General features: G+C 37.4%; 1 protein-coding gene across 2 annotated transcripts in view; it reads left to right on the top strand.

Annotated features, from left to right (window-relative positions):
- The window catches only part of GRID1 (glutamate ionotropic receptor delta type subunit 1), a 509,969-nt gene that overhangs the window by 283,151 nt on the left and 203,137 nt on the right, over positions 1-23,681 (top strand). For both annotated transcript variants that reach the window (XM_042818876.1, XM_042818875.1), the window contains exon 4: positions 2,956-3,161. In XM_042818876.1, coding sequence (XP_042674810.1) covers positions 2,956-3,161 — 206 coding nt within the window. The remainder of the gene's footprint in view (positions 1-2,955; positions 3,162-23,681) is intronic.

Genomic DNA, 23,681 nt, shown 5'->3' with positions numbered 1-23,681 from the left:
TGTGTTTGTACACTTGAGCTTGGACAGTTTCTTACATCTCAGAGTTTGCTTTGTTGTCAAGCTGGAAAAAATATGAGTCCTTCCCTTTTTTTTTTTTAGATTGGGAAGTAGGCTATTTTGCTTTGGAAAAAAAAAAAAATTTGTGAGGGAATACAAAATACTGTGAGAGAATACAAATTGCTCTTCCAAGTCCAAATTGTCTTACCGTATACATCAAGGATTTTAGGCTGGTCTACAGCAGTTTTTCTAACCAGTGATTTGGAGGGTTATAACATAAAGCAGAAAAACCTAGAGCAATATCAGCATGGCCAGTTTTTGGTAAACAAGCTTTCTTTGTGCAATGATGACTTCAGATGCTTACACAGGCATCGGGTTGTTAGTAAGCTATGTATTTTGTAAACATATTTAGTTACTGTTTGTCAAGCACTAGTCATTCAAGTCATTCTTGAAAGACTAAACAGCATTAAAAAAATAGTTTTCTAGTATCACAAACCCATTAAGTGAGCATATGTATAGGAACAAACACAAGTTTATTGAATTTAAATTAGTAAAATCCAAACTTGGCTTGACAACGTTAATAAAATACTTTAACCTGTAGACAACAGTTGTTTGTCACTGTCATTATTTCAGCAACCTGCAATATTTAGCAGTTATACAAGTGCTGAATTCCTCTGGCGTATTCCAATCCATCCTTTCTTCAGTGACTCAGGATTTTGGAGACTGAGCATGCCTAGCAAATAACCTGTGTGTGGCAGAGCTGCTGTGGGCTTGCCTGTGTCACCAGCAGAACCCCATGAGGGCACCATGCTGAGCATGGGCTTGGCTGAAGGCATCATCTCAGCGACTTTGTCCAAGTCTACTGTGGTCATCACATTACTAGCTTCATTTCTGTTCTTTTCTGAAGCTTCCCCGTAATTGTGACTCTTTCCTGAATCTGAGTGAATCACATTAATGATCATTTCCATGTTTAGATAGAAGTGTGAATATACTGGAGGTAACTTTCAGTGTCTTACTTTTGGATCTAGTATTTACTACTTAACTTAATTGATGTTGGACTTAAGACCTTCAGCTTGTGCAACCTGGCAAGATGTTACTTTTGTTATGTCTCATACAACACTTGTGGGGAAAGATAAAAGAAGCTCATCTATGTATTTCATGATCATGTCACACCAAGATTGGTAGTGATCTAAAAGCCTATTCATATGAGGCAACAAGGAATAAGGTTGGATTTTGATCCCTTCTCTTCACTGGTGCCTTGTGGTATTGATAATAAAAATTTTATCAGAGAGAACTTTCTTACTTTCAGAATTAAACAAACAAAAACAGGTTTTACAATCTAGTTTATAGATACAGAGATCATTAGTGCTGTAATAAAGTTTTCTGAAGAGAGAGCAGTGAATATCTCTCTGATGTGCTGAGGATGGTGGGGTAGCGAGTTAATGAAATTGAGCTTGAAGGGAAGAGTAGAACCTGGCTCTCTCCCATTTCTGCCCCAGCACCCACCCTGCTCAGGAGAGCTGTGTCTGGGTACAAAGAAAAAAGATGATGCCCACTCCTCTTTGCCAGCTGCCTGGTTCTGTGTCCAGGGGTAGTCGAGGGAATGGAGATGTTTGCTGTGTATGAAAGGCTCGGGGTGAGACTGCCCTGATGGAGGCATCCTCCCTGGGCTTGTCCATTGGCTACAACAGCTATGGCTGCATTTGTGTTTCGAGGTTCTGTGGGTCACATCAGTCAGCATATTTCCAGTTTCTTCACGTACTTGAGATAAAAATTGTTACAGTTACAGTGGGCAACCCCTGCAATTTAACGAAGCAGCAGTGCTGCCTTCCATTAAACTGTTTGTCCCAAATGTTCTGTTCTTCTTGCTTTAAAAAGGCTACATATTTGGATGTTTACTCTAACTTACACTGTACAGTCTCACCCAGGAACTTTCATAATAAAAGTGTGAGAAGCGAATGTGAGGAGAGTTAAAAATACCTTCTTATCAAAACAAGCTATACATGTTTGAAATAAAATTAAGGGCTCCTTATGACATGATACAGCTGCTGTCAGGTCACTATTAATAATGAGAGCAACCTGGTTCGATATAAGCTTTGACCTTTTCCTTGCTTGAAATTTCTCTACAAAATAAAAACTCAGACATTTATTATTGAAAAATGCTGATAGTCATGAAGACAGAGTACAGTTCGAACCAGCAGTTTTCAGCATGAAAGTATAATGAAATGTGTTCTTCCATGTTAATGTCCTAACAAATTGGGTTAGCAAAACTTATTTTGTTCAATCAGCTTGAAGTTGAGGGGCAGAGCTCAAATGAACAGTTTTTGAAGGATCTGTTTGCATAATTTCCCATGTTGAAATGCTATATTTTTTACAATTTAATATATCCTAACACTTTGGAGCTTTGTGTACTGTTTCATAGATTTGTAGAAGGGGAAGAAAAAAGGAGGGCTGTATATACATTGTACATCTTAATTTTTTTAAGAGAAAAGCATGCATGATATTACATTAGTCAAGTTGAAGAAGAAGGAGGGAGGCTTAGAGGTGAGATCTTTATCCCCCTGCTTTGCCATCTCCTGTTGGCTTTCTGCATTTGAGCTGTGGTTTGCTTGGGGTGGGAATGTCTCTCAGCAGGGTTCAGCCCTGTGTCCTTGAACTGCTGAAGGGAGGTATCCACAGCCATGCAGCCATGTGTTCTGCTCTTTCAAAGAGTGCTTCAGAAACCTCCAGGTAATGGAATTGATGGGTTTTCCCTGCTGCCATTACCTATGAAAGGGAGCTATGGGCAATAGCTGCTCTAGACCTGTGAGGCTGTGTGCAATGATATCCTGACAGCACTGCAGGAAAAAAGGAGTATTTTTCCACCTAATTAGTGATGCTTGCCTAGTGATGCTTGGCAGAGGTTGATGCAGCGGTCTTTTTCTTTTCTTTTTTTTTTATTTTGCTCCTGTGTTACAGATATACGCGGACTGCAGGGATTTCTGGATCAGGCCTCCAGGCTGGGACTTGATGTGTCATTACAAAAAGTGGACAGGAACATCAGCAGAGTCTTTGCCAACCTTTTCACTACAATGAAAACAGAAGAGCTGAACCGCTATCGGGACACATTACGAAGGGCTATCTTACTGCTAAGCCCACGGGGAGCCCAGACTTTTATTAATGAGGTCAGTGAACAATTATTTTTATCAACATTTCAAGAATGTATATGATGACTTATGTGATACCTAGCTGGGTTTTTGGAAGTGGTAGATTTTGACAGGAACGGTTGGTAAGCATTGAATGTTCTTTGTCAGATCAGTTTCAGAGTGTAAAAATGTAATGTACTTCATTTAATGCAAACTTTGCAGAAAATGCAAATGGGGTGGTGGTGGCCAGATGGGCACTTTCAATATAAAACACAGTTCAGTGGGGAAATTACTCTTTTTTTTTGGTTGTCTTTCATACCAGTACTTGGATTTCAACACTGTCTGAAGTGACTTGAAAATCTACTGTGGTATATTAGAAATGAAACATAACATGTTTGGGAGTATAATCTCTGGAAATCTCCAGACTTGTTGTAAAAGTGTGCATTACTGATGTTTGGCATCTGAATCACAGTGTTTTATCAAGTACAAAATAGGAATTGTATATTTGCCTTTTTCTTGATGATTTCTTGGAGTCATTAATGCTCATTAGGACAGGGTTGTGGCTGTTGGGCAAACTCATAATTAATGTTGTGCTAAGGGCTAATTTTTGGCACTAATTAGTTTTATCCAGTCTTTAAAATATTAAATAATGGATTATTTTGCAGAGCTTTTTATATGTCAGATTTGAGAATATGAGTTGGATCCTCAGCCTAACTTTTACGTATGTTCATTAGTGAAGAACTGGGCTTTTTTTTTTTTTTTTAGCCAACCAGGGATAAGGCTGAACCAAGAAATTAAAATATAGATGTGACCTATTTCTAATTATTACTTCTGCCACATCATAGTCTGCTAAACTTAAAAAGTAATGAATTTTTTTTAAAAAATCAAGTTAGCTCATTAGGGCTTTTTTTTTTTTTTTTTTTTTTTTTTTTTTTTTTTTTTTTTTAAGATAGCAGCATAAGTAAATCCTCCATATTTATGTTCAATTGTAATTTTAAAACTAATAGAGTTAATTTTATCGTATATAGACATGGCAAAGGAGTAGCTTCAGCAGGACTAAGCACAGGGACAGATTTCAGATGTGTTTGTGCATGCAGAAGGATTTTCAGTCAGGGAACAAGGGAGTTCATGTCTTAGATGCAGAGTTAGCTTGCACAGCTCAGTCAGCAGTGTTATGTGCTTCACAGTAGACCTCCAGCAAAGATAGGTGAAATTGGTTTCCCAGGGGATCCTCACAAAATTTCCAAGCCAGGTATTGAAAAGAAATTGTCATGTGTGTTTTATTATGATGTGCACCAGCAAGAGGGTCTGTTGCCTTTCAGTGTCCCAGACTGGTGCAAATGTTATCAGGAAGCAAGCCTGGCCAGGACTCTGCAAGTCTCCAGAGTGTAGGGGCTAATGTATTAAACTGTTTTACTACTCACCTCACCTTAAAGCAGTGTCTATTATAGGCATTAAGGCTAATGATCTTGATATATTTCCAGATCCCTACAGGAGTTCAACTGTAGGTAGAAATGAGAAGTAATTTATTTGGCAATCTTCCTATATTGAATCTTGATTGATTCAGAAAAGCTTTATAAAAGAAAATGTAAATCTTTGACAGGAGCTCTCAAAAGACGTAGGGAAGAATCCCTCACTACTGGCGGCTGGACATAGGCAGTAACAGCTGCTGATTATATGTCTCTGATGGAGCCAGGGTTGGCCTGATGGACCCAGAGGGTCCTGCCAGCCTCAGCTGCTTTGTGATCCCATGTACAATTTCTGGCAACATAAATTCTGTACGTAGCAGAGATTCCTTATTGAGATTAGTTGATATTTAGTTGAGGAAAAGTCTCTCTGAAAAACTTCAGCCAGTTTTGTTTAAAATCTGTTGGTTAAATGATAAATCTTGATTTTTATTTTCTTTTTCAAGTGTTTCATACAGACCCTCTTGTGGAATGCATAATAAAAATAAGAGACATTCTCAGACTGTCTGGATTATGAACCCTGACATGAATGATTGTAACAATTTTTTCTAAGCAAAAGTCATCCCCATCAGTCATTTGAAGCAGGCACAAGATTTATTTTGCTTGTTTGATACTGAAAGTGATACATTTTTCCCTCTAAAAATATGGATCCATGTTTTAGTCCTGCTTATCATCTCTTGGGTGGGCAAGAGAGATCCCATCTAATTTCATATGAGTTAGGGGACTCTGAAATCTCGTATATGAAAGCCTTTCGAAAGCACAGAAGAACTCAATTTTAGGATTTTTTCTCTCTTGGTTTTCATTTAAACATTGTTTTTATTTTTCTGGCTTTGTATTCTCAGTGCCAGATTCTGTGATGTGTCAGCCTTACTGCAGCAGAGATTACTGACAATTTCATAGGTTTTAAATGTTGGTTATTAAGCTACTGAATTGCTGAGAGTCTGAGAAGGGAGGAAGAGAGGAAAAAAAACCAAAAACTTGCTTCTGGCTCCACCTGCAGGAGTCCTTCGTGTGCTTGGCCTGGTGCCACTGTTCAGTTTGCATGCAAAACCATTCTCACCTACAAGTGAGCATGTAAGAGCAGTGGTGAATTATTATTTTTTTGAAGACTAGACTATGTGATTTCCTCACAAGGAAATACATGGAAAGAAAAGAGGAAAATTCAGTGAGAGATGGAGGGGGGAACACATGGCTGTTACTGTCTTTGGCCCCTATGCCAGGATGTGAGGTTCAGAAGGCTCCCTTCTGTAAGAACAGCCTATAGAGGCAGCTGGGTACTGCCTTGACTCTTCCACTTGCCAATGGATATGTTTTTTTGGTTTTAACTAGAAGTACATTGTAGGGATTGCTTTTATCATTAAGAGCTCTGCAGTATATGGAGACATGAAAACAGTTCAAAGATTGGTGTCAAGAATGATAAAAGGATAGGAGAGCATGACCTGTGAAGACAGGTCTCAGGAGCACAGTATATACTGCCTGCCTACGGGAGTATAACTGACATATTTGAGAAGAAACATGAGAGGAGGAGGAGGAGGAATTATTTGAGGTGATGATGGGTAGTCTAACAGGAAGTTATGACCTGAAGCTAAACAAGGCAAGTTTTCTCCCAGGGAGGTCAATTAGACATAGTGAGTGGTTGGCAAGAGGTCAGCAAGGCATTGTCCTTCAGGGCATTCCAGAGCACGCTAAATAAAACGGTTGGATAGCTTAGTGCTGCCATCTTCCTGAACACGTTTGAAGGGATGTGCTAGATGACCCAGGGGTCCTCCTGAAGACCTATCAAAAAACATTTGTTGTGTGAATAAATTTAGATTTCGCACATTTTTTACACAGTGTATTTGAAGAGGAGAAAGAGATCTTTAAGTTAGGGTTTCTTAAGTTTTCTATTGCAGATCTGCAGTAACAATTGCTGAGGCTTCTTTTTTTCTTCTTCACAGAACTCGTGGTTTGTTTGGGATGGATATTTTGATGAGTTTTTTTTTTTAAAACCATAGGTGACCATCAGTTTCTTTATAGATTTCAGTCATCCTACTTCCCAGTGTTATCACTTGTACTTTTGTAAACCAGTAAAGCAGAAACTGTAACAGTTGCATGTGGTTATTGATTTGAAAAAAGAAGGAATTCTTGGCTTTATAAAACCTTTAACTCAGCATGACTTGTTTTTTTTTGGCAGCTTCAGTGAAGTGCAAAACATTTCTGTTTAGATAGGTCTTTGAGAATGATATTATTACTTGTAAGACTGTCCTGCCTGTAAGCTAGTAAGCTTACTGCAGTAAGGTGCCCACTATGTATGCGTATCACTGCAGCATGCCAGCTGGAAGCAGAGCAGTTTGCATGTCATATGCATAGTACTGCAAGCAAGTCAAAAGCAAAAATAAAAAATGTGTAATAGAGAGCAGATTAATTGCATTAAAAATTAATGCTAAAACTCTGAATTGTTGAGGCAGGATAATCTGAATCACTGCAATCCCAACAGCAGCTGAAGATTTCCACTTCCAGAGTGTTACAAATTTTGTTAAGAGTTGTCATTTATCTCTGCCCTGTTTATGTAGTCACCTCTGCATACTCAATGGAAAGTAATGATTACTCTTTTTCTCTCGCTCATATCCCGTGTGTGACTGGTTCTTTAAAGGTAAAAGGAAAAAAAAAAAAAGAAGAAAATGAAAAAAAAGAGATTCTGCTTTTTGCTTATGTGCTATTTCACAGTGATCTGTGGCCTTCCTTCATTTCTGGTCATCAGAGTTGCTGAGTGCCTTGTTCCTGGAGTACACCCAGTTGGCACTTGTTTGTGACCGGTGCTTCAGACTTCTCTCCCTTCTTCAGTTACTGACATGCAATTACTTGATAGGAGCTGCAGGAAATATTTGTAGCATCTTGAACACTGCACCCACAAGTAAATGTGTGAATTTTTTTTGTAAGAAACAAAGTCTTTTATTTCTCAGAATTAAGCAGGAAAAAAATAGTTTAATACTGATTTTCTTGGTAGTTCATATTGGCATATATGTCTTTTCTATTTACATTGCAAAAAGTACAGTGTATTAGTCTGTATTTCTGTTTTATATACACTATATAAACATCTTGAAATACAGGTGAATAACTTCAGGGAAAAATATTATGCCTCTTCTGTTTCTAGAAGGTAATTCCTTTGTTTAAAGAGCTGGTGATGATTTGTGAGTGCTGGTAACAGAAGTTAGAAATAATAGCTGTACAGTAGTAGAATACTTCAAGATAAATTACACCTGCCTGATTTTTAGCAAATCCCCATCTGATTTTCTGTTTCTTCCTCAGGGCTGTAATCATGTGTGCTGTTGTTGACAGCTGCAATACAGTAAGACTCTTTGTGGTTAAAGAGAGTATTAGTTATAATTAAAACCCAAACAAACCTCATTAAACTGCCACAACCTGACTGAAAACAAAGCTTCCCATTTTGGGATAATTTGACTTAGAAGCAGACTTATTTGGGACTAACAACAAGAAAACAAACAACAACAACAACAACAAAAACCTAAATAAACAAAAAACACCCCAGTAAACAAAAAATATAACAGTGAATGATCCAAAATATGGGATCACTGCAAGCATATGTTTGGAGCAATCATTTACTTATGTTATAGATTTATGGGCACACTGAAGAGAGGAAAATAAAACCATAATTTGGTGAATAAATTACTTCTTTAAATGCTTACACAGGTTCATGTAAATACTACTGCAGGTATGCTTAAGTGATTATACTTTAAAAAATCCTTTCTGTTTGACTCAGCTATAATGTTGCATCAAATTTTGAAACTCAGTGTTGCAATTGTGAGGCTTGCATCCCATTTTGTACTTCTCTAATAATAAAACACAACAGTTTTTTGAGGCCTGTGTAACATCTGACAAAAAAAACTATGGAGATTGAGTCCATTGGCAAGAGTTGCAATAAGTCCTTATGAGTCTAAAAACGGCTTTACTAGCAGTCTTATTAAATCTGTCAGTATGGCAGATAAAATGTCTGGTCTGAAGGAACTGGATTTTATCTCCTGTTTTTATTCTGTTGACTGGGCTCATGAATAGAATATAACTTTTTTTTTTTTTTTTTTTTTTTTTTTTTAATGTCATTAGATCAGTATATACAGGAACTGGCTGTTCTTGCTCTTTGGGCAGGGTCAGAATCAGTATACTGCAGTGCACTCCAAGAAGGGGTTTGAGACACAAGCAGCAGAAATTCATGAAGGCCTGAGCCTTCCTTTTTCACTGATATTAATGTTGAGTTGTCTGTTATCTTTTATAGGCCTATTATTTTGCCTGAAACCATATTCCAGAAAGATAGGCAGAGAAAACATAATTAACTACATAAGGAAATTAAAAAAAAAAAAAAAAAAAGGATAAGCAAGTTTATCTTAAATTTCCATTGGGAGAATAAAGGGAGTCCAGCTGAAATAGTCCTGTTACAAAGCAGAACAAGGTAGTGACATCAGGTAACAGTGTAGACTGTATTCTTGTGTTGGAAAGATGATGTTGAACACAGGGTTAAAAGCAGAAGGGCTAGTGAAAGGGATGGCAACTGTATAGCAAGTGGAGAACAGACAATAAACTCAAGAATTTGGAAACGAACAGGTATATAATGATAGGAGAGAATGGGCATCCTAAAAATATGTTTTGTTTTTGTTGTTTTTTTAGCAATAAGCAGTTGTTAAAGTTAACAATTAATGTGGATTAAGCGTGTGAAAAGAACAAGCATCTGACAGAAGCATAGTTGTGGCTTAACAAAACTGATTCCTTTGTTGAAGGAATAACAATGCAAGACATACAGCTTCTATTCCAGATAGAGAAGGTGGAAGTGAGAAAAATAATGTGGGAAAAGACCCATCTAAAGAGAATATCATGATGTTATTGACAAGGAAATTTCCACTATGAATTGGTGGAAATTCCTTCTGAAGTCTCACAGAGATGAGTGTTGTGAGCAATCCCTTCAGTGCTTCTTGGATAAAAGTTTTAAGTGAAGTGCTGCTGAAATTGCTCTTAAGTGAAATGGACAAAGCTTCTTAGTGAATTGTGCTGCAAAGAAGTGTCATCCTCTCTCTCTATGGTAGAGGACTGTGACTCAGAACCGCATGCTACGGTTTGAGGTGCTTGGAGCAATCTAGTGATAAGAAGTGGCTGCTTAGAATCGATGTAAAATCAGAAATGCTTGAGGCTGGAGAAGCCACTTTGCTGTAGGACTGCTGTGGGACAAGCCAAGGAACTGGTGCTGCGGGGAATCAGGTGATGCTTTAAGGAGGAAAGAACTGAATCTTGAGATGATTGTGTTCTTTCTTACTCAACCTGCATGTGATTACCTGGATTTTACCTCTGGAGAATGCTGAGGGAGCACCACTTCCCTATGAAAGAGTTGTCTGCCAAACACGAGGATGGGTTTTGATATTCTAACTCCGGCAAGTATTGACAGCTTTGGAAGTTCTTGGAATTTTCTTCTCAATGTTTGAAACTCTTAACGGTCAGCGCAATTTTGGGTACTTTTCCACTGCAGTTTTTTGAGTTGTTAGATGTGATGCAGTTTCTAAAAATTTTTCTGCTGTCTGAAAGTAAGGTTGTCAGGTCAAAGGAAACTGTGCCAAATATCTGTCTAATAAAATGGTCCAAACTTTTAAAAGAAACTTCTGATTGACTTGTAAGCTTGATTTTTTTTTTTCTTTCTCTCTCATTTTTTTTTTCCTTATCCATTGTATATTTATATTTCCTGAGCATCACTCTTACATATAGGAGCTGAACAGTGTGGTGCAAAGTAGTGTGTTTGTATGGAAGGGCCTTGGAGAGGCTGCTGTGTCAGTGTAGTGGGAGAGTACAGAGGCTGACACCAGTGTCTGGAAACTGGTGTCAGTGTAGTGCTGAGTCTGGGTTAATGGGTTCCTCCCGCTTGTGTTAACATGGTCGGTTCCAGAAGTAGCTCTCTGCACAGATTTATTCTAATGATTGTGGCTGTTGGGTAGAACTGCGTTCCTGGCTTTGTTTTTAAAGAAGATAAGTTATTAATGTCTTGGAAACACAAAAATGGCCTGTTGGGCAACGTGTGATTCACTTTCTTTAGTATTGTCTTGAATGGCATCCAGGATTAGTCTTTCTATAAGCTGAAAGAGACCAAGTCTCAGTGAGCACTGAAAAAAAACGAAGCTACCAGAAAACATCCCCTCTCCTAACTCCTTTATACTCAAAGGCCATTTTTATCAGATTATTTTACTTCAGATTGCTCAGCTGACTCTTGGAATGCCGTGTAATTTAAAGTCAAAGATTATGTATATATATTTTTAATGCAGTGGAAGGTTAAATACAATATTCTGGCGTATCTGTGGTCATTACAATACATTAATATCTGTGAACCATTTCTCTAAAATACTGTAAATCTGCAGATGACTTCATCGTTCATAGCAAAGATAATTTTCTGCAATTTATCTGTCACTTACCAGAAAGCAGAGATTACTAATTAATTATAGATGATTAATTTTAAAATATGTTCTTGCATTTGCATTTCATCACTATACCAGTGTTTGCCTATTTTAAGACTTTAGCAGAAGCAATAGAGCTTCATGAAAAAAAAATACACACTCTTCTTACAAAAATCAGAAAAATGTAATGCTCACACAAAAGCTATTTACCATTTTCCAGTCCTAACTTTCCATAAACCTTCAGTGAATCGTTCAGCTTACTGTGTTACGGTAGCTTGACTTTGAGGATTATAAAACACATATTGCAATTATAATGCATTCAATTTTTGAACTTTCAACACCAGTGCATACACATTATAGTTACAGGTTGATGTTTTCCATGGACACATCTGTAAGTGATTTTGAGCACCAGGACTGACTTGGAGCTGGGACTTCTGCTCAGTCTGTCAGTCATCTTTCCCCTAAGAGGCTCTTGTAGACCTGATGTACTGGATTAAGGAAATCACTGGCTCAATTCACTACTCTTTTCAGGGGTTGTAGAAGAAGGCCTTTTATCCTAAGAAGAAGGGATGAGTAATAATTGCTAATAATGATTTGCACCTGCTTTGCATCTTTTTCAGAGGAGGTTTTTAATCACTTTTAGTAGGTGAAATGAAATATTTACCTAAGATTTACTTTTAGTTTCAAACTAATTTGGAAAATGATTTAAGACTTCACTAATTGCTTGCAGCGTGCAGTATAGTAGTATCTGTGTGCAAGATAAAAGCTTGGCCTAGATTTATTTTGGTTTGAGAAGGTTAATCCTAAACAAGGACTGGTGCTCTGTTCCTCTTAAAGTTCACTCTATGCATTTGGCACAGGTGCAAGGGTCAGCCTTTGCTGTTGTAGCATTGCCAGCATGTAGGAGACAGCACTGATGGTTATTTCCTTGCAGTTCAGAATGTCAGTGCTCCCAGAGAATCCAAAATAAATACTCACGTTAGCTCTCTGGAAATGTAAGGGAAGAAATATTCAGTTACCTTGTGCATTATGGGCAAGCAGTTAGACCCAATTAAATTAAGCTTATAGTTTGAGACAGTGTGATAACCATGCAATGAGATTGTCTTTTCCTCAGGCCAAGAGTGTTCTGTGTCAAACAAATAGAACAGTGTATCATCAGCATAAAGCGTGATGTGCCAGCTCCTTCATTTACCTTTGTACATTGTACAACGAAAGGATGGAAGTTGTTGGTTTTCTTTGATTTTTAATTTGTTTATTTTAAATAGTGTAATCCCATGAATAATTATTTTCCTACTGCTGCTGTTAGTACCAAGGGTGCTATCATAAATACTGTTCTTGTATTACTTGAGTACATAATTATGAATTGGCATGTTGTTTTACTGGATGCTGTATGAACATGTGTCCCCAAAGAATTTACAGTGTACAAGAGGTGACAGACAGTGTCTGGATGAGAAGGTTGTTCAATGACAGAAAAAGTCTTTGTATGAGAACCCTAGCAATTAGCATTTTGAAAAGACATAAAGGGTCTTCAGATTTGTGGACAATTTTTTTTTTTTTTTTTTTTTTTTTTTTTTCATTTTAAATAGGAGTAGAGAAAGTTGACACCAAGACCAAAATCTCAGTGATGAAATATAGGTAACCTGGAATATTGGGATAAAAAGTACATGGTGTTGGAAATGTACTTTGATGTTACAGATAATCAGAGTGCGGCTGAAGCAATGTGAAGAAATAGGTGAAATGATCAAAGTGAGGGGTTAGAGATCCTCTTTGCAGCAGAAGTTTCTGTAGGATATGAGAGGAACTTGCAGTTTTTAAGGTCAGAAAGATGAACTTTGCAGTAATCAATATGTAATATCATCAGAGCTGGGAAAGGAGTTTTAGCATTACAGATGGATATAAAGAATTGTTTATTAGAAAGGTTATGTCTAAAGAATCTGGGAGATTTTGGGCTTATCCTGGATGAGAGGCTTTGAAAGAAGTAAGAGGCAGAGATGACACTTGGATTGTAGTCTAAATTGGCAGGTCTGATGTTCTGTCTGTCTGTTTTGACTGAGAAAAAGGATTTCCTTTTCCCTGAAGGGAGAGGATTGGGAAATCTCATTATCCCCATAAAGCTTATGAGAGTATCCAGAAACCAGGTTAACAATTTATCTGTGCAGAATATGAAAAATATATCAGAGTGGTAGAAGAAGACTGAACAACATGAGGATGGCAGTGGATTATTTGCTTTTTTGCTTGCTGGATAGAGTTAGCACAAAGAGAGGAGATCACAGAAAGAATTGATGAGGGACCTTCCTTGGGAACTTGAAGAACATTCAAAAGTATCCCAGCAAGGCTGTACTGAAAGAGTGGTGTAGAAAGAAACCCAGGAGAGAAGTGCTGGGACAATAAGATTTAGCCAGAAGAAAGGAGTTCAGTTGTGTTAAAACACCTGGCAAGTCAAAGAGCAACTATTTTAGAGTTTGGCTAGGAAAAATTCATGAGTTATGTCAATACAAATGGTTTTACTGAAGTACAGAAGACAGAAACCAGACTGAAGAGGATTTAGCCTGAGATCAGGAGAGAGGGAGTCAAGGCAACAGATGCATGTTTAAGGGGCTGCAGCTGAAAGGGAGAGGGCAAACAGGGTGTATAACTGTGAAGAGTGTGAAAAAAAGAGAAAGTCTCAAATGCTTCCTGGCTTCAGGAAAGAGAAATAAAGTAAAAAGAATTTACAGCCAAGGTATATATAGGGGTCTCTTCTGATTCTTATAATACGAGTTGGGTGAAAGATATCTTCAAAGGTTCTGGAGATTGGAAGGCATTGCGTGTGTAGTGAAGGGAGAGGATGGCAGTGGCAGCAGATTGCTTTAGGCTGGGGATTGCATGTTTTTGGATAGACAGCGAGTGCTTTCCAGAGTGACAAATTAGGAGTTGGCCTTGTTTGTCTCTACAGTTCTCATTGGGAATGAAGTTTCCTTTGTGTTCTGTCCTCCAGTGATTGGAAAGCAAAAGATCAGTAGGTAGAAGAGATGTTTTTCCATATCCCCCCTCAGAGTAAAGAGAACAGCGTTGTGCAGAATTCTTTCATTTTAGTTTTATTGAGAAAGGAGTCAATGTTCCAGATATTTGGATCATTTCCTTTGCAGTCTGACTAAGGGAGTAAAAGAACAGTGGCTCTGACTGTGTCTTGTGTGGGGCAGAATATAAACTGTGTTTTGTAGAGGGCAATTTCTAATAGAATTTTAGTTTTTAGTGCTGTCTTTTTACTGGAAAAATCTTTGTGCTGAAATTTTCACAGAAGGAAATAAATCACACTTCTGTACATTGATTTGCTGTTTTTCAAACTAATGGCATATGGCTTTTTTTTTTCCCCTTGCTGTTTATATATATATATATATATATATCAGAGCTATATTAAAATATATTTTCATTATTTTCCTAATGATTTTCATTTCTCATGATTTTTTTCCTAATGATTATCCCTAAAGCACAGAAATGTGGAGGATACAGGATTATTAGTCCTTTTTTTCCCCTCTGGGGCAGGTGGCTGCAGAGAACAAGGGCAGTTTACTGAATTCACTTGAAATGGGGTCTGAACTTCTAAATGTCACACCAAGAACTTTTCCAAAAGGTCATCCTTTCATTTGATACTGCCAGGTATGTCTTTGCTACTATTGACCTCTAGTTGTTTCGTTTGATGGAGCTGATATTTCTGTCACTCCAGTGTTTCTTGTATCAGACACGCACCCTTTAACCCATACACACTGTGTCAAATATTATGGCACTTTTCAAATAGTAGGTTGGCTTTATTTTCAGATAAATAATGCAGCTTGCACAAAAAGTCCTACAGATCATTTTAAGAGCTGCTCAGGTAACTTTTGAAATTTGTATTTTATTTATTGAATTGAGTCCTCTATGTGTAATGGAGTTATAGTTTGCTCTGTGAATGAGATCAATTTGTTTGGCACTGAGCCACCCGTTCAACTTGAAGCAATCAGATTTAAAAGCTTTGCACTTTTATTAATGTATGTGCAAATAGTGATTGGATTCCAAGGACACTCTTTAGGAAAGCACCTTGAGTGACTAGTCTTGATATGTAATTAGTATTTCTTCCCAACTTAAAAAAAATCTAGTTAAGATTATTTTTAGATCAAACTGAAAAGGAAAAAAAAGCAAAATAAAACAGCACACCCACGCACAACCCCCTTCAAAAAAAAAAGCCCATACCAAAACCATAGCAATGACTGTGTGTGCCTAATGAAAGTATCCTGATTTGAAAACATAACAAGTTCCCCAACATGTTTTCCTTTAAAACTATTAGAGAATATTTTGAGAAGTACATCATTGCATAAAATAAATGAAAAACAAAATTGAAACAAAATAACTACCTTACTGTTCAACTTCTAAAATGTATTGGCATTCAAGGATATTATAAAAATGAATGTCAGTTCTGAATGCGCCCTGATTTAAAGTCAGAACAATCTAGCGCTTCTGCCAGGATACAGGGGTGAATACTTAATAAATATTCACAGTTCATTTTATCTGATAGTTTGCATAACCAAGTGGCACCCTAGCACTGTAGGTGCTCTAAGTGTCACTGTATAAATAAGATGGTTACCTCACCTTGGCCAAGTACACAGTGAAAGTGTCCAAACTGGAAAATGTGTGGCATGCATGAGTGCTGAGTCAGAACTTTGATAAGGAGTTGGCCTTAGAAGCTTCATGCCAAATTCTCTTGAATCTCTGGGAAGGTATGGATGGGATTCTCCCTGCCTGCTCCCTCTAATAAGACCCTGAAGAGTGCAGCACTGCTGTGAACATCAGTGAGCCTTAGGTGTCTGACATGTAAAGGCACATAGGAACCTGTGTGTCAGGACATCTCCCCTGGTAGTGCTCAAAACATCCTCTGTTTTCCCTAAGATTTTTTTTCCTGTAGTGTAATAGTTTGTATAGAATAAAACTTCAATTTAAAAAAAATATAAATTTCTTTTTTCTGAAGAATAATTTGTGTGAAATTCTTCAGAAGGGTTCGTATAGCCCAAATCATCAGACAACAGAGTAAGCCATGTTCAGGTTTGTGTTTGGGTACTCTCATATTTAGTTTATATTTGCATCTTCAACTTTTTCTGTCTTTTTCATTCTGTTTGAGTATGTTTTATACCAGTTTTTCAAATGTTTGACTGGATTTTAATAGAGATATAATTCCCGGAATAGTAGGGAAGGCGTGAGCTCAGAGTTGTTCTATTTCAGCTCATTGAGAACATTTGCATTTCTAATATGTTCTACTGTCACTTCCAAAGAATGTCAAAATTTCTCATTGTAAACTAGAAGGGGAATGGTATCTTAAAAACCCTTTTGGAACTGGTTATTGTTTCAGGCAGGGACTTGCAACGCTGATCAGATGGAACAGAGACAGTACAGAAAGCCTCCCTTGCTCAGGCTCTGCCACCAAATTTTTTTGTGAATGGCAAAGACATAAGGAGTAAAATGAGGAAAAGTCAAAGCCTTAATGCGAGAGTGAAGAGGGAAAAGTCACCCTGGTGCTAGCTGGCTCTTCAAATGCAGAAGTCTCTTACGGAACATGCATGGAACATTTGAGCTATTGAGCCTGACCAGGAGCTGGACGTCACGCCTTCCACTCTTCAGTGGTAACTGATGTGGAAGCTGTTGTTTGTGATTACTGAGTAACATTTATGGAGTGCTGCAAGCTCAGTTGAAAAGGAAAACAAACTTGAATGAAGTCTCTGAGAGGAAGTGTCAAAACATCGCACATTTCTGAATATCGTAAGGCAAAGTGTCTGTTTCACCATTTTGGGGTTATTGAATAGAGGCACCTAAACAGATCCATGCTTCTGGAGAATGGAAGAGCCTACGCAATGTTTTGAATAATCATTTGGGGAGCATAACTTGAACAGAATAAATCAGTGAGATCAACTCCTGCCTGACAAAGCTGCTTGGGAAAAAGTAGAAATGTTTTACATTTTTAAGCAGAAAATTTCAAAATAACTAGGTATGTTATCTGTGAAAATAAACCTTTTCTCCAGCACTACTTAGGAAGGAATAGCTGAAGAAAAAAAAAAAAAAAAAAAAAAAAGAAAACTCTGTATTTTTCAGTATTGCATATACCTTCATAAAAGTGGTGTTTGTATATGCTCTCAGGCAGCATGCTCCTGGCCTTCTGGGGGAATGTGTTTGGCCTAGCTCCCATGCACCATTTGAAGGCATGAAATGCCTGCAGAGGGCACGCTAGCCAGTGCTGAGCAGTGATATGTGGGGAGGCAGGCTACTGCCAGGCTGCCAGGGATGCTCAAGACAACATGTCAGCAGGGTCTGCTCCATCACACTCTCCTCTACATTCAGGATGGAGACACTATATGGTACTTTTTCCCATCACTTCTTTTATAAGCTGATCTTATAACATTCCATCTGATATTCAGGCACCATTTCTGATGTATCTGAGAGGACTAGCTTGTCAGGAGGATTCCTCTATCCATTACCATTTTCAAGATCAGCTCTATGCAAGTGATCAACTTGTGAAAACATCCTTAATTAAAACTCCAGAACTCCACAGAGAGAAAGCCGGCAGTTTGCTGCTCATGACCAGCAAATCTGGTGACAAGAGGACTGCAGGTCAGCTGTCTGATTCATAATTTCCATCTGCTTGTAAACTTCTGATGGAAGTTTTCAAGTATAGAAGCTGAAAGCCACCTGGCAGAAGAACACTATCAAGCAATTGTAAACAACTATGAAAATCAAATGCTATAATCATTTGAATCTCAATAGTGTATCTTCAGTTGTTAAAAGCAGTGTCCAACTGCAGATAACGTGGGCTTTTCTTTCAGTCCTCAAACTCTATTTTTAATATTGTACTGTGAGACTGTCATTAGTTGATCATGTTTTCCACTCTCCCGCTGTTGGCAAAGAAAGACCCTGCTGGCTGCTTGCATATACTAGTTAAATAGAATGTGCAAATGAGTCACAAGATGATGTTCTTTAAAGTAGAAAAGCCATGAGTGTGTTGATATCAGCCTGGTTGTACTGGAAGCCTGCATTGCTGATCATGCCTACCTTGGATCATACTCATAGTGTTGATGCTCCCACAAGTTGTACGTGACCTTTGTCTCTTTGTTTTCACTGCTGAAATGCTGAAATGCAGCCTCTCTAGCCAGAGGATTTGTGTTTTTCTCTCGTTCTCTTTTTTTTTTCTTCCACTTTCCTTTCAAACATTTCCCTTTGTGATAAATTTGTATCAATTCAATTCTACCTTCAATCAGTAAATAGATGAAGATAAAGAGATCCTACCATTAAATAATAGTGGTGATAATGTTAAAATGAGTGACATGGACACTTAATGAGATGTGTTTGCATTGTTACAATTGCTACCCTAAGATGAGAATTAAAAGTGCATACAAGTCTTCATGAGGAGGTAATGACGCAGTTAAAGAATTGCCATGTAAAGGCGCTTTGCATATTTACAAAGCTAAAGTAAATTCTGTTCATTTCAACCAAAATTTGTCCCCAAAAATGTTTCCCCAAACTACTGAAGCTCCCAAGTTGGCTGCTGTAATTAAAAGTGAACACTTATGTCCCATCTGTTTTGCCGAATCACTGGAATTATGAACACTGTCAGCGGCCTTGGGCGAACAGATAAATCAAGAGGCTAGTGGGCTGCTCTAGAGCATAATGACTCCCCTCAATTTCCTGCTCAGTTCATTGATATTGATTTGCAAATGAATCTGCCTGTTTGTTTATTGGAATCGCGTCATTACTTCAGCAAAGTGCTCTAGCCAAGATGCAGCAGCTTTTCCAAGGGCTCCAGTTTTCATTGTTTATCACTGTCACTTGCTTGTGGAAAGATCAGGAAAACTAGCAGTGGGGACTTAAAATAAAGAAATAAATACAAAAGAACTTGGATAAAGAAGTTATTCAAGCAACTAAATGAAGCTTAAAGAATAAGAATGCAGCAGTGCTCCAGCTGGGCTTAAATAAACATAAACACAACTTAGTATGGTAAACCATAGCTTGTATGCTGCTGCTGTCACTTGTTATGTACTTGTTGATATAAACATTCCTAAGATGAGTGGTTACCGTTTAAATCAAGGCTGAGGAGAGGCTTTATTTCTGTTAGATACCATAGTACAGATACTAAGGGATAGCTTTGCTGTAAGAGGTGCGTTTGGAGGATAAAATCCAGTTGCTCTCATAAGACATTAGATGGCAAACTAATAGGAAGAGCATTATCTAAGTGGATGGATAGTTTTAGACAAAAGGCCAGATCAGATGTTTGTTGGAAGAGAGTCATGTGAGTGTCTTGGATTTGAACTATCCATAGAACACATATATCAGAATGCTTTAAAAGTCTGTTTTGTTATTCAACAAACTTTTCAGTTATCAAGAATGAACAATTTCCCTGCTCATATGCACTTTAGGACAATTAATGATTCCAAAGCAGTGTCATTCTCCTAAAGCTATCTGCTTGTGTCTCTTTTTCCTGAATTTTCACCTGCCCTCCTTTGGTCCTGCACAAAAATGAGTAAAAAAGAGTAGGGCTTGTCTCTTATAAAGCTGGACAAAATAGTGTCATCTATACATGAGACAAGAAAGACAGGATGGAATAATGGAGTGCTGCATTTGTTTTGCCCACATTCAACTACTGACATTTCCATTCATCAGCTGAATCTTCTACACAATGTCAAAATGTTATTGAAGAAAACCCCATGCAAACTCCTTCCAGCTTTGTTGCTTTTGACAAGCATACATGTAGTCCTCTTGTGTGCAAGATTGCTATATCAAAATGGTTGGATTTGTACATTTCCTGCCACTACTTATTGGCAGGATGACTTCTGGAAAGGTTGAAGTAGCCGATTCATCCAGAATTCTGGCAGCAAAGGTAGCCAGAGGTTGGGTGCCAGTCCCCTTATTTGAGCTTGACCTTACTTTCCTCCCCTTGCATATAGGGCCTGTCTAACACTCTGCTGCTTCAACGCTAGAAATATTTTTTGGTGAGAAACCTGGGTTCAGTTGAATTTTTGTGAGGTCTTGGCCACCTCTGCAATTCTGAGCTTATATAATGCTAGAGGAGAAATGCACGATTAATTTTCCTCCGTGCTGGAGGAACAGTTTTGAGAATGGGTGCTTCAGGCTGGAATTAAATTTTTATTTTCATATGTATTGAGTTTGTAGAGTGTTTAAAGATTAATCTCTCTCACTTTCTTGACTGTAAGCAATGAATGGCTCCTGAAAAAAATTGAATGATTTCCTTTGGTTTTACTAATCAGTTGCAAAAAGTATTTATTGTGAATATGAAGAGTAATACAAGACTATTACTATTTCACAGTAATGGTCCATCAGGCAAAACCAGTTGCAGATTTTCTGTGAAAATTTGGAAAAGCTTCAGTTGCTCTTTGTCTGATTTCTGAGTCATCTCATAATGAGTCCAGATAAACACATCTGTTGTGGTTAAAAAATTTAAATAACAATATTTGATACTTTCAACGTTGCATAACTTAATCTATTTGTTTTAGACAATGAGAAATACTCAGTTTTTTTTTTTTTTTCTCCCTAAATATTGTAATATGCAGTAAACAATGAAATCCTGTCACATGTTGATATATGGACAACACTTTTGATTGTTTTATATTGAGTGATCATGGCCTTCAGGTCCATTTTGCATAGAGAAGCATAGAGTGTATCAGTATGAGAGAGAGAAAAAGAAGAGAAAAAATACCTGCAATCCTTCTTTTATATATGCAAAATGAAAGGTTTCCTAACCATAGCTTGTCTCAAGGCTCCTAGTGCTATGAGTTAGCCAAGCAAAGCTTAACATAGCAGTGAATTTCTCAGAGTTATCAGTAGAATGTGGAAATTGCTGCTTTTCCACTTGGTCGGTACAAGGCTTTTGGAGTGCTCTCTGTCACTCTGTTTTCTAAGTGCATCCTTATTACTCAGTAGCATAAGGTCTCCGTGGATTTGGATGTGAGTGGGGGCTCTCTTCACCTTTTACTTCTTAAATTAGAAAAAATTCAAGGCACATGTCAAGAGATATTTCTTGTGAATATATTGTTTTCTCTTCAAAAAAAAAAAAAAAAGACCAGCTTTTTTTTTTTTTTTTTTCCTGAAAGCAAGAAAGGAGCTGTTTTTCCTCTCACTTTTGACAAAATTCTTAGCCGTTTGGGAGAAAAAGCTCGTGCATCAAAGTAAATAAGACCTCTTGAGAGGGTAGCAAAGAGAAAGTATAGAATGAGGATTAGAATACAAACTGTGCTGCTAAGGATGTTTCTTGACCAAGAAGAATTTCTTGACATCAAGAACCACATCCTGTTAAGAAGTGTGACAAGCACCAAGAAAGGCTTCAAGATCACAAAGTTTCGTTGGAATTTGGAGGAATTCCTTTTGGTATCAAGCTTACATACATTCATAAAACTCATCTTGGTTCTGTTGAGGAGACCAGCAGGATAAAATGAGAGGTTAACTGCTCAAACTAGTATAAATTTTAGCTTTGAGACCTTAACACTCAGTAAAAGTCCTAAAATGTTCAGACTGACTGAGGGACACCTTTTACATGTAGGCAACAGTAGCACTAGTACAATTAGAGGAATATTTGGCATCATACATTTCAATATACACTGAATTTATCTGGCCTCTGCTTGGCTGATATCAGTTTGAATGCTGCTTGCACTGTTGCTCTGCTTTTTATTTATTTTTAACATGAAGTATTAGGAAAGAATATTTATGATGAACAGGAAATGCTGAGTTTAGAGAGGGCATAGAGGGACCTGTATTTGTTTTGGAAAGTTTTTTGCCTTGCCTTGCAAGAATCCCATTTGTATTTGATTTAAAAATTTATGAACAAATAATGAATTTTAAATAGAATTTAGTGAGATGGCTTTGAGTTAGCTGCCAGTTGTACCAGTAAGTAGTAAATTGCATTTAAGATTACCAACTCAAGTACGATATAAGCTATTAAAAATACTACCAATAGAAATTTAGTTAATTAACTGCATTGCTAAGGCTGTAAACGTGTTTCTTCAAATTCAAAGGGAAGTTCTGTTTACACACACATATATAGAACTGTTGTCTATTTTCCTACAATTCTGAAATTTGATATTCTGAATATAATGTATATTCGCTTCCTTGGAGTTAAATAGTATGAGTATAGGCATATGTACCTATATGTGTAAACAGCAATAGACTGTAATATTTAAATATTTTGAACATGTGAGTGTGTCTGGACTCTTAAATTAGGTATTGAACATGTAACTACTCTCTTTATATCTAAACACTTTACTGTGCAGTTAGGCAACTAATTAGTGTTGCTAGAAAGCTATACAAACACCCATGCATGCTGTTTCTAGTACAATTTACAAGAAAGCTTCCATATTTTTGTTTTGATTAAAATAAATTTGGTTAAAGAACGTTTGGTCAACAAATGAGTTACGTTTCCAGACAGCTTAAATGCATGGCATCTTTATGTAAAGTTGGGGAGGCACACAACTGCCTTATTTTTTTCCAAAATCTGGGACTGCAAGGGGTGAGGAGAAAGACTGCAGGAGATAATGCAATCACATTTCTAAGTCCAGTGGCTTAGAAAGATAGTATCTGTTATCAAACAACCTCAGAGGCTACAGATTCCTTTAGTCTATGTCTAGGGACATTGTTATCTGCTTTCTTGACTCTATTTTCTATGCAGTATCAATGTGGGGACTTCCCAGCCCATTTTTTTCTGCTTTCATTTTCTTAGCATATTTTAATTTTATATGCAATCCTAGGATTTTACGAAAATCTTTTCTTTTAAAATTTTGATAGGGAATTCAATAAACGCACGTGGTGAAGTTCTATCCTATTAATAATTATGCTATTTTGTTTGTCCATGCTGAAAAAGTTGATGACTAAATTATACTAAATGAATTTCTGATTTAACCTTGTATCTCATTATTTTGGCTTCCTCCATGACTCATTAGTTCTTCTGCCTGTTCTCACTAGCTTGTTGGGGTATCAGGAGAAGCAGGTCAATAAAAAATTGTTTACAGATTCAGCTATCTCACATACATGCAGTTTTGAACCTTAGGGTATTTGAGGCCTTTTCTATCAATTGCTTGGTTTGTAGCAGTGCTATCCTTATTTCATATTCTTTCAACAATGAAGTACAATTCAAATATTGTATCTGTTTGCCAGTGACTGGCACTGTGAGAAATCACAGAGCTGTGCTGCTGACTTAAAGTCAAGGGGACTGACTGGTTTCCAAGCAGTGTAGAAATCAGCTTGCTTTGTAATGCAGTGCCATGTAGAAATCAGCTTGCCTTGTAATGCAGTGCCATGTAGCTATCTTGAAAGTAGCATCAGGTAAAACAGGCCTGCTGTTATTAAAGCAGAAGACTGTTACTGAGTTATTTCAGTTTTACTAACTTCTTGTGTTGAAGTACACATTTATTTATTTAGCTAGTTAGTTTTAGTTTTTCGAACAGATGCCTAAGTCATATATCAATTGGCAGGTTGGTTAGAGAGCTGATCACGTAGAAGTTAAAATCAATTCAGCTGTCAGAGTAACTAGAGATAAATGTAATTAGAATCAAATTCAAGGACATTTTGAGAAAGGGAGAATTCAGACACAGGATGGCACTGGGTCCTTGCATAGAAGTGTAACATCACAACAACCTTCTTTCTGTCATGTGTAGAAGAGAGAAAATGAT

The sequence above is a fragment of the Centrocercus urophasianus genome, unplaced genomic scaffold (assembly GCF_019232065.1).
Source record: "Centrocercus urophasianus isolate 14NV4802_14NV808 unplaced genomic scaffold, USGS_Curo_1.0 seq_17, whole genome shotgun sequence".
Lineage (NCBI taxonomy): Eukaryota > Metazoa > Chordata > Aves > Galliformes > Phasianidae > Centrocercus > Centrocercus urophasianus.
This window is presented reverse-complemented; position numbering and strand designations above follow the sequence as displayed.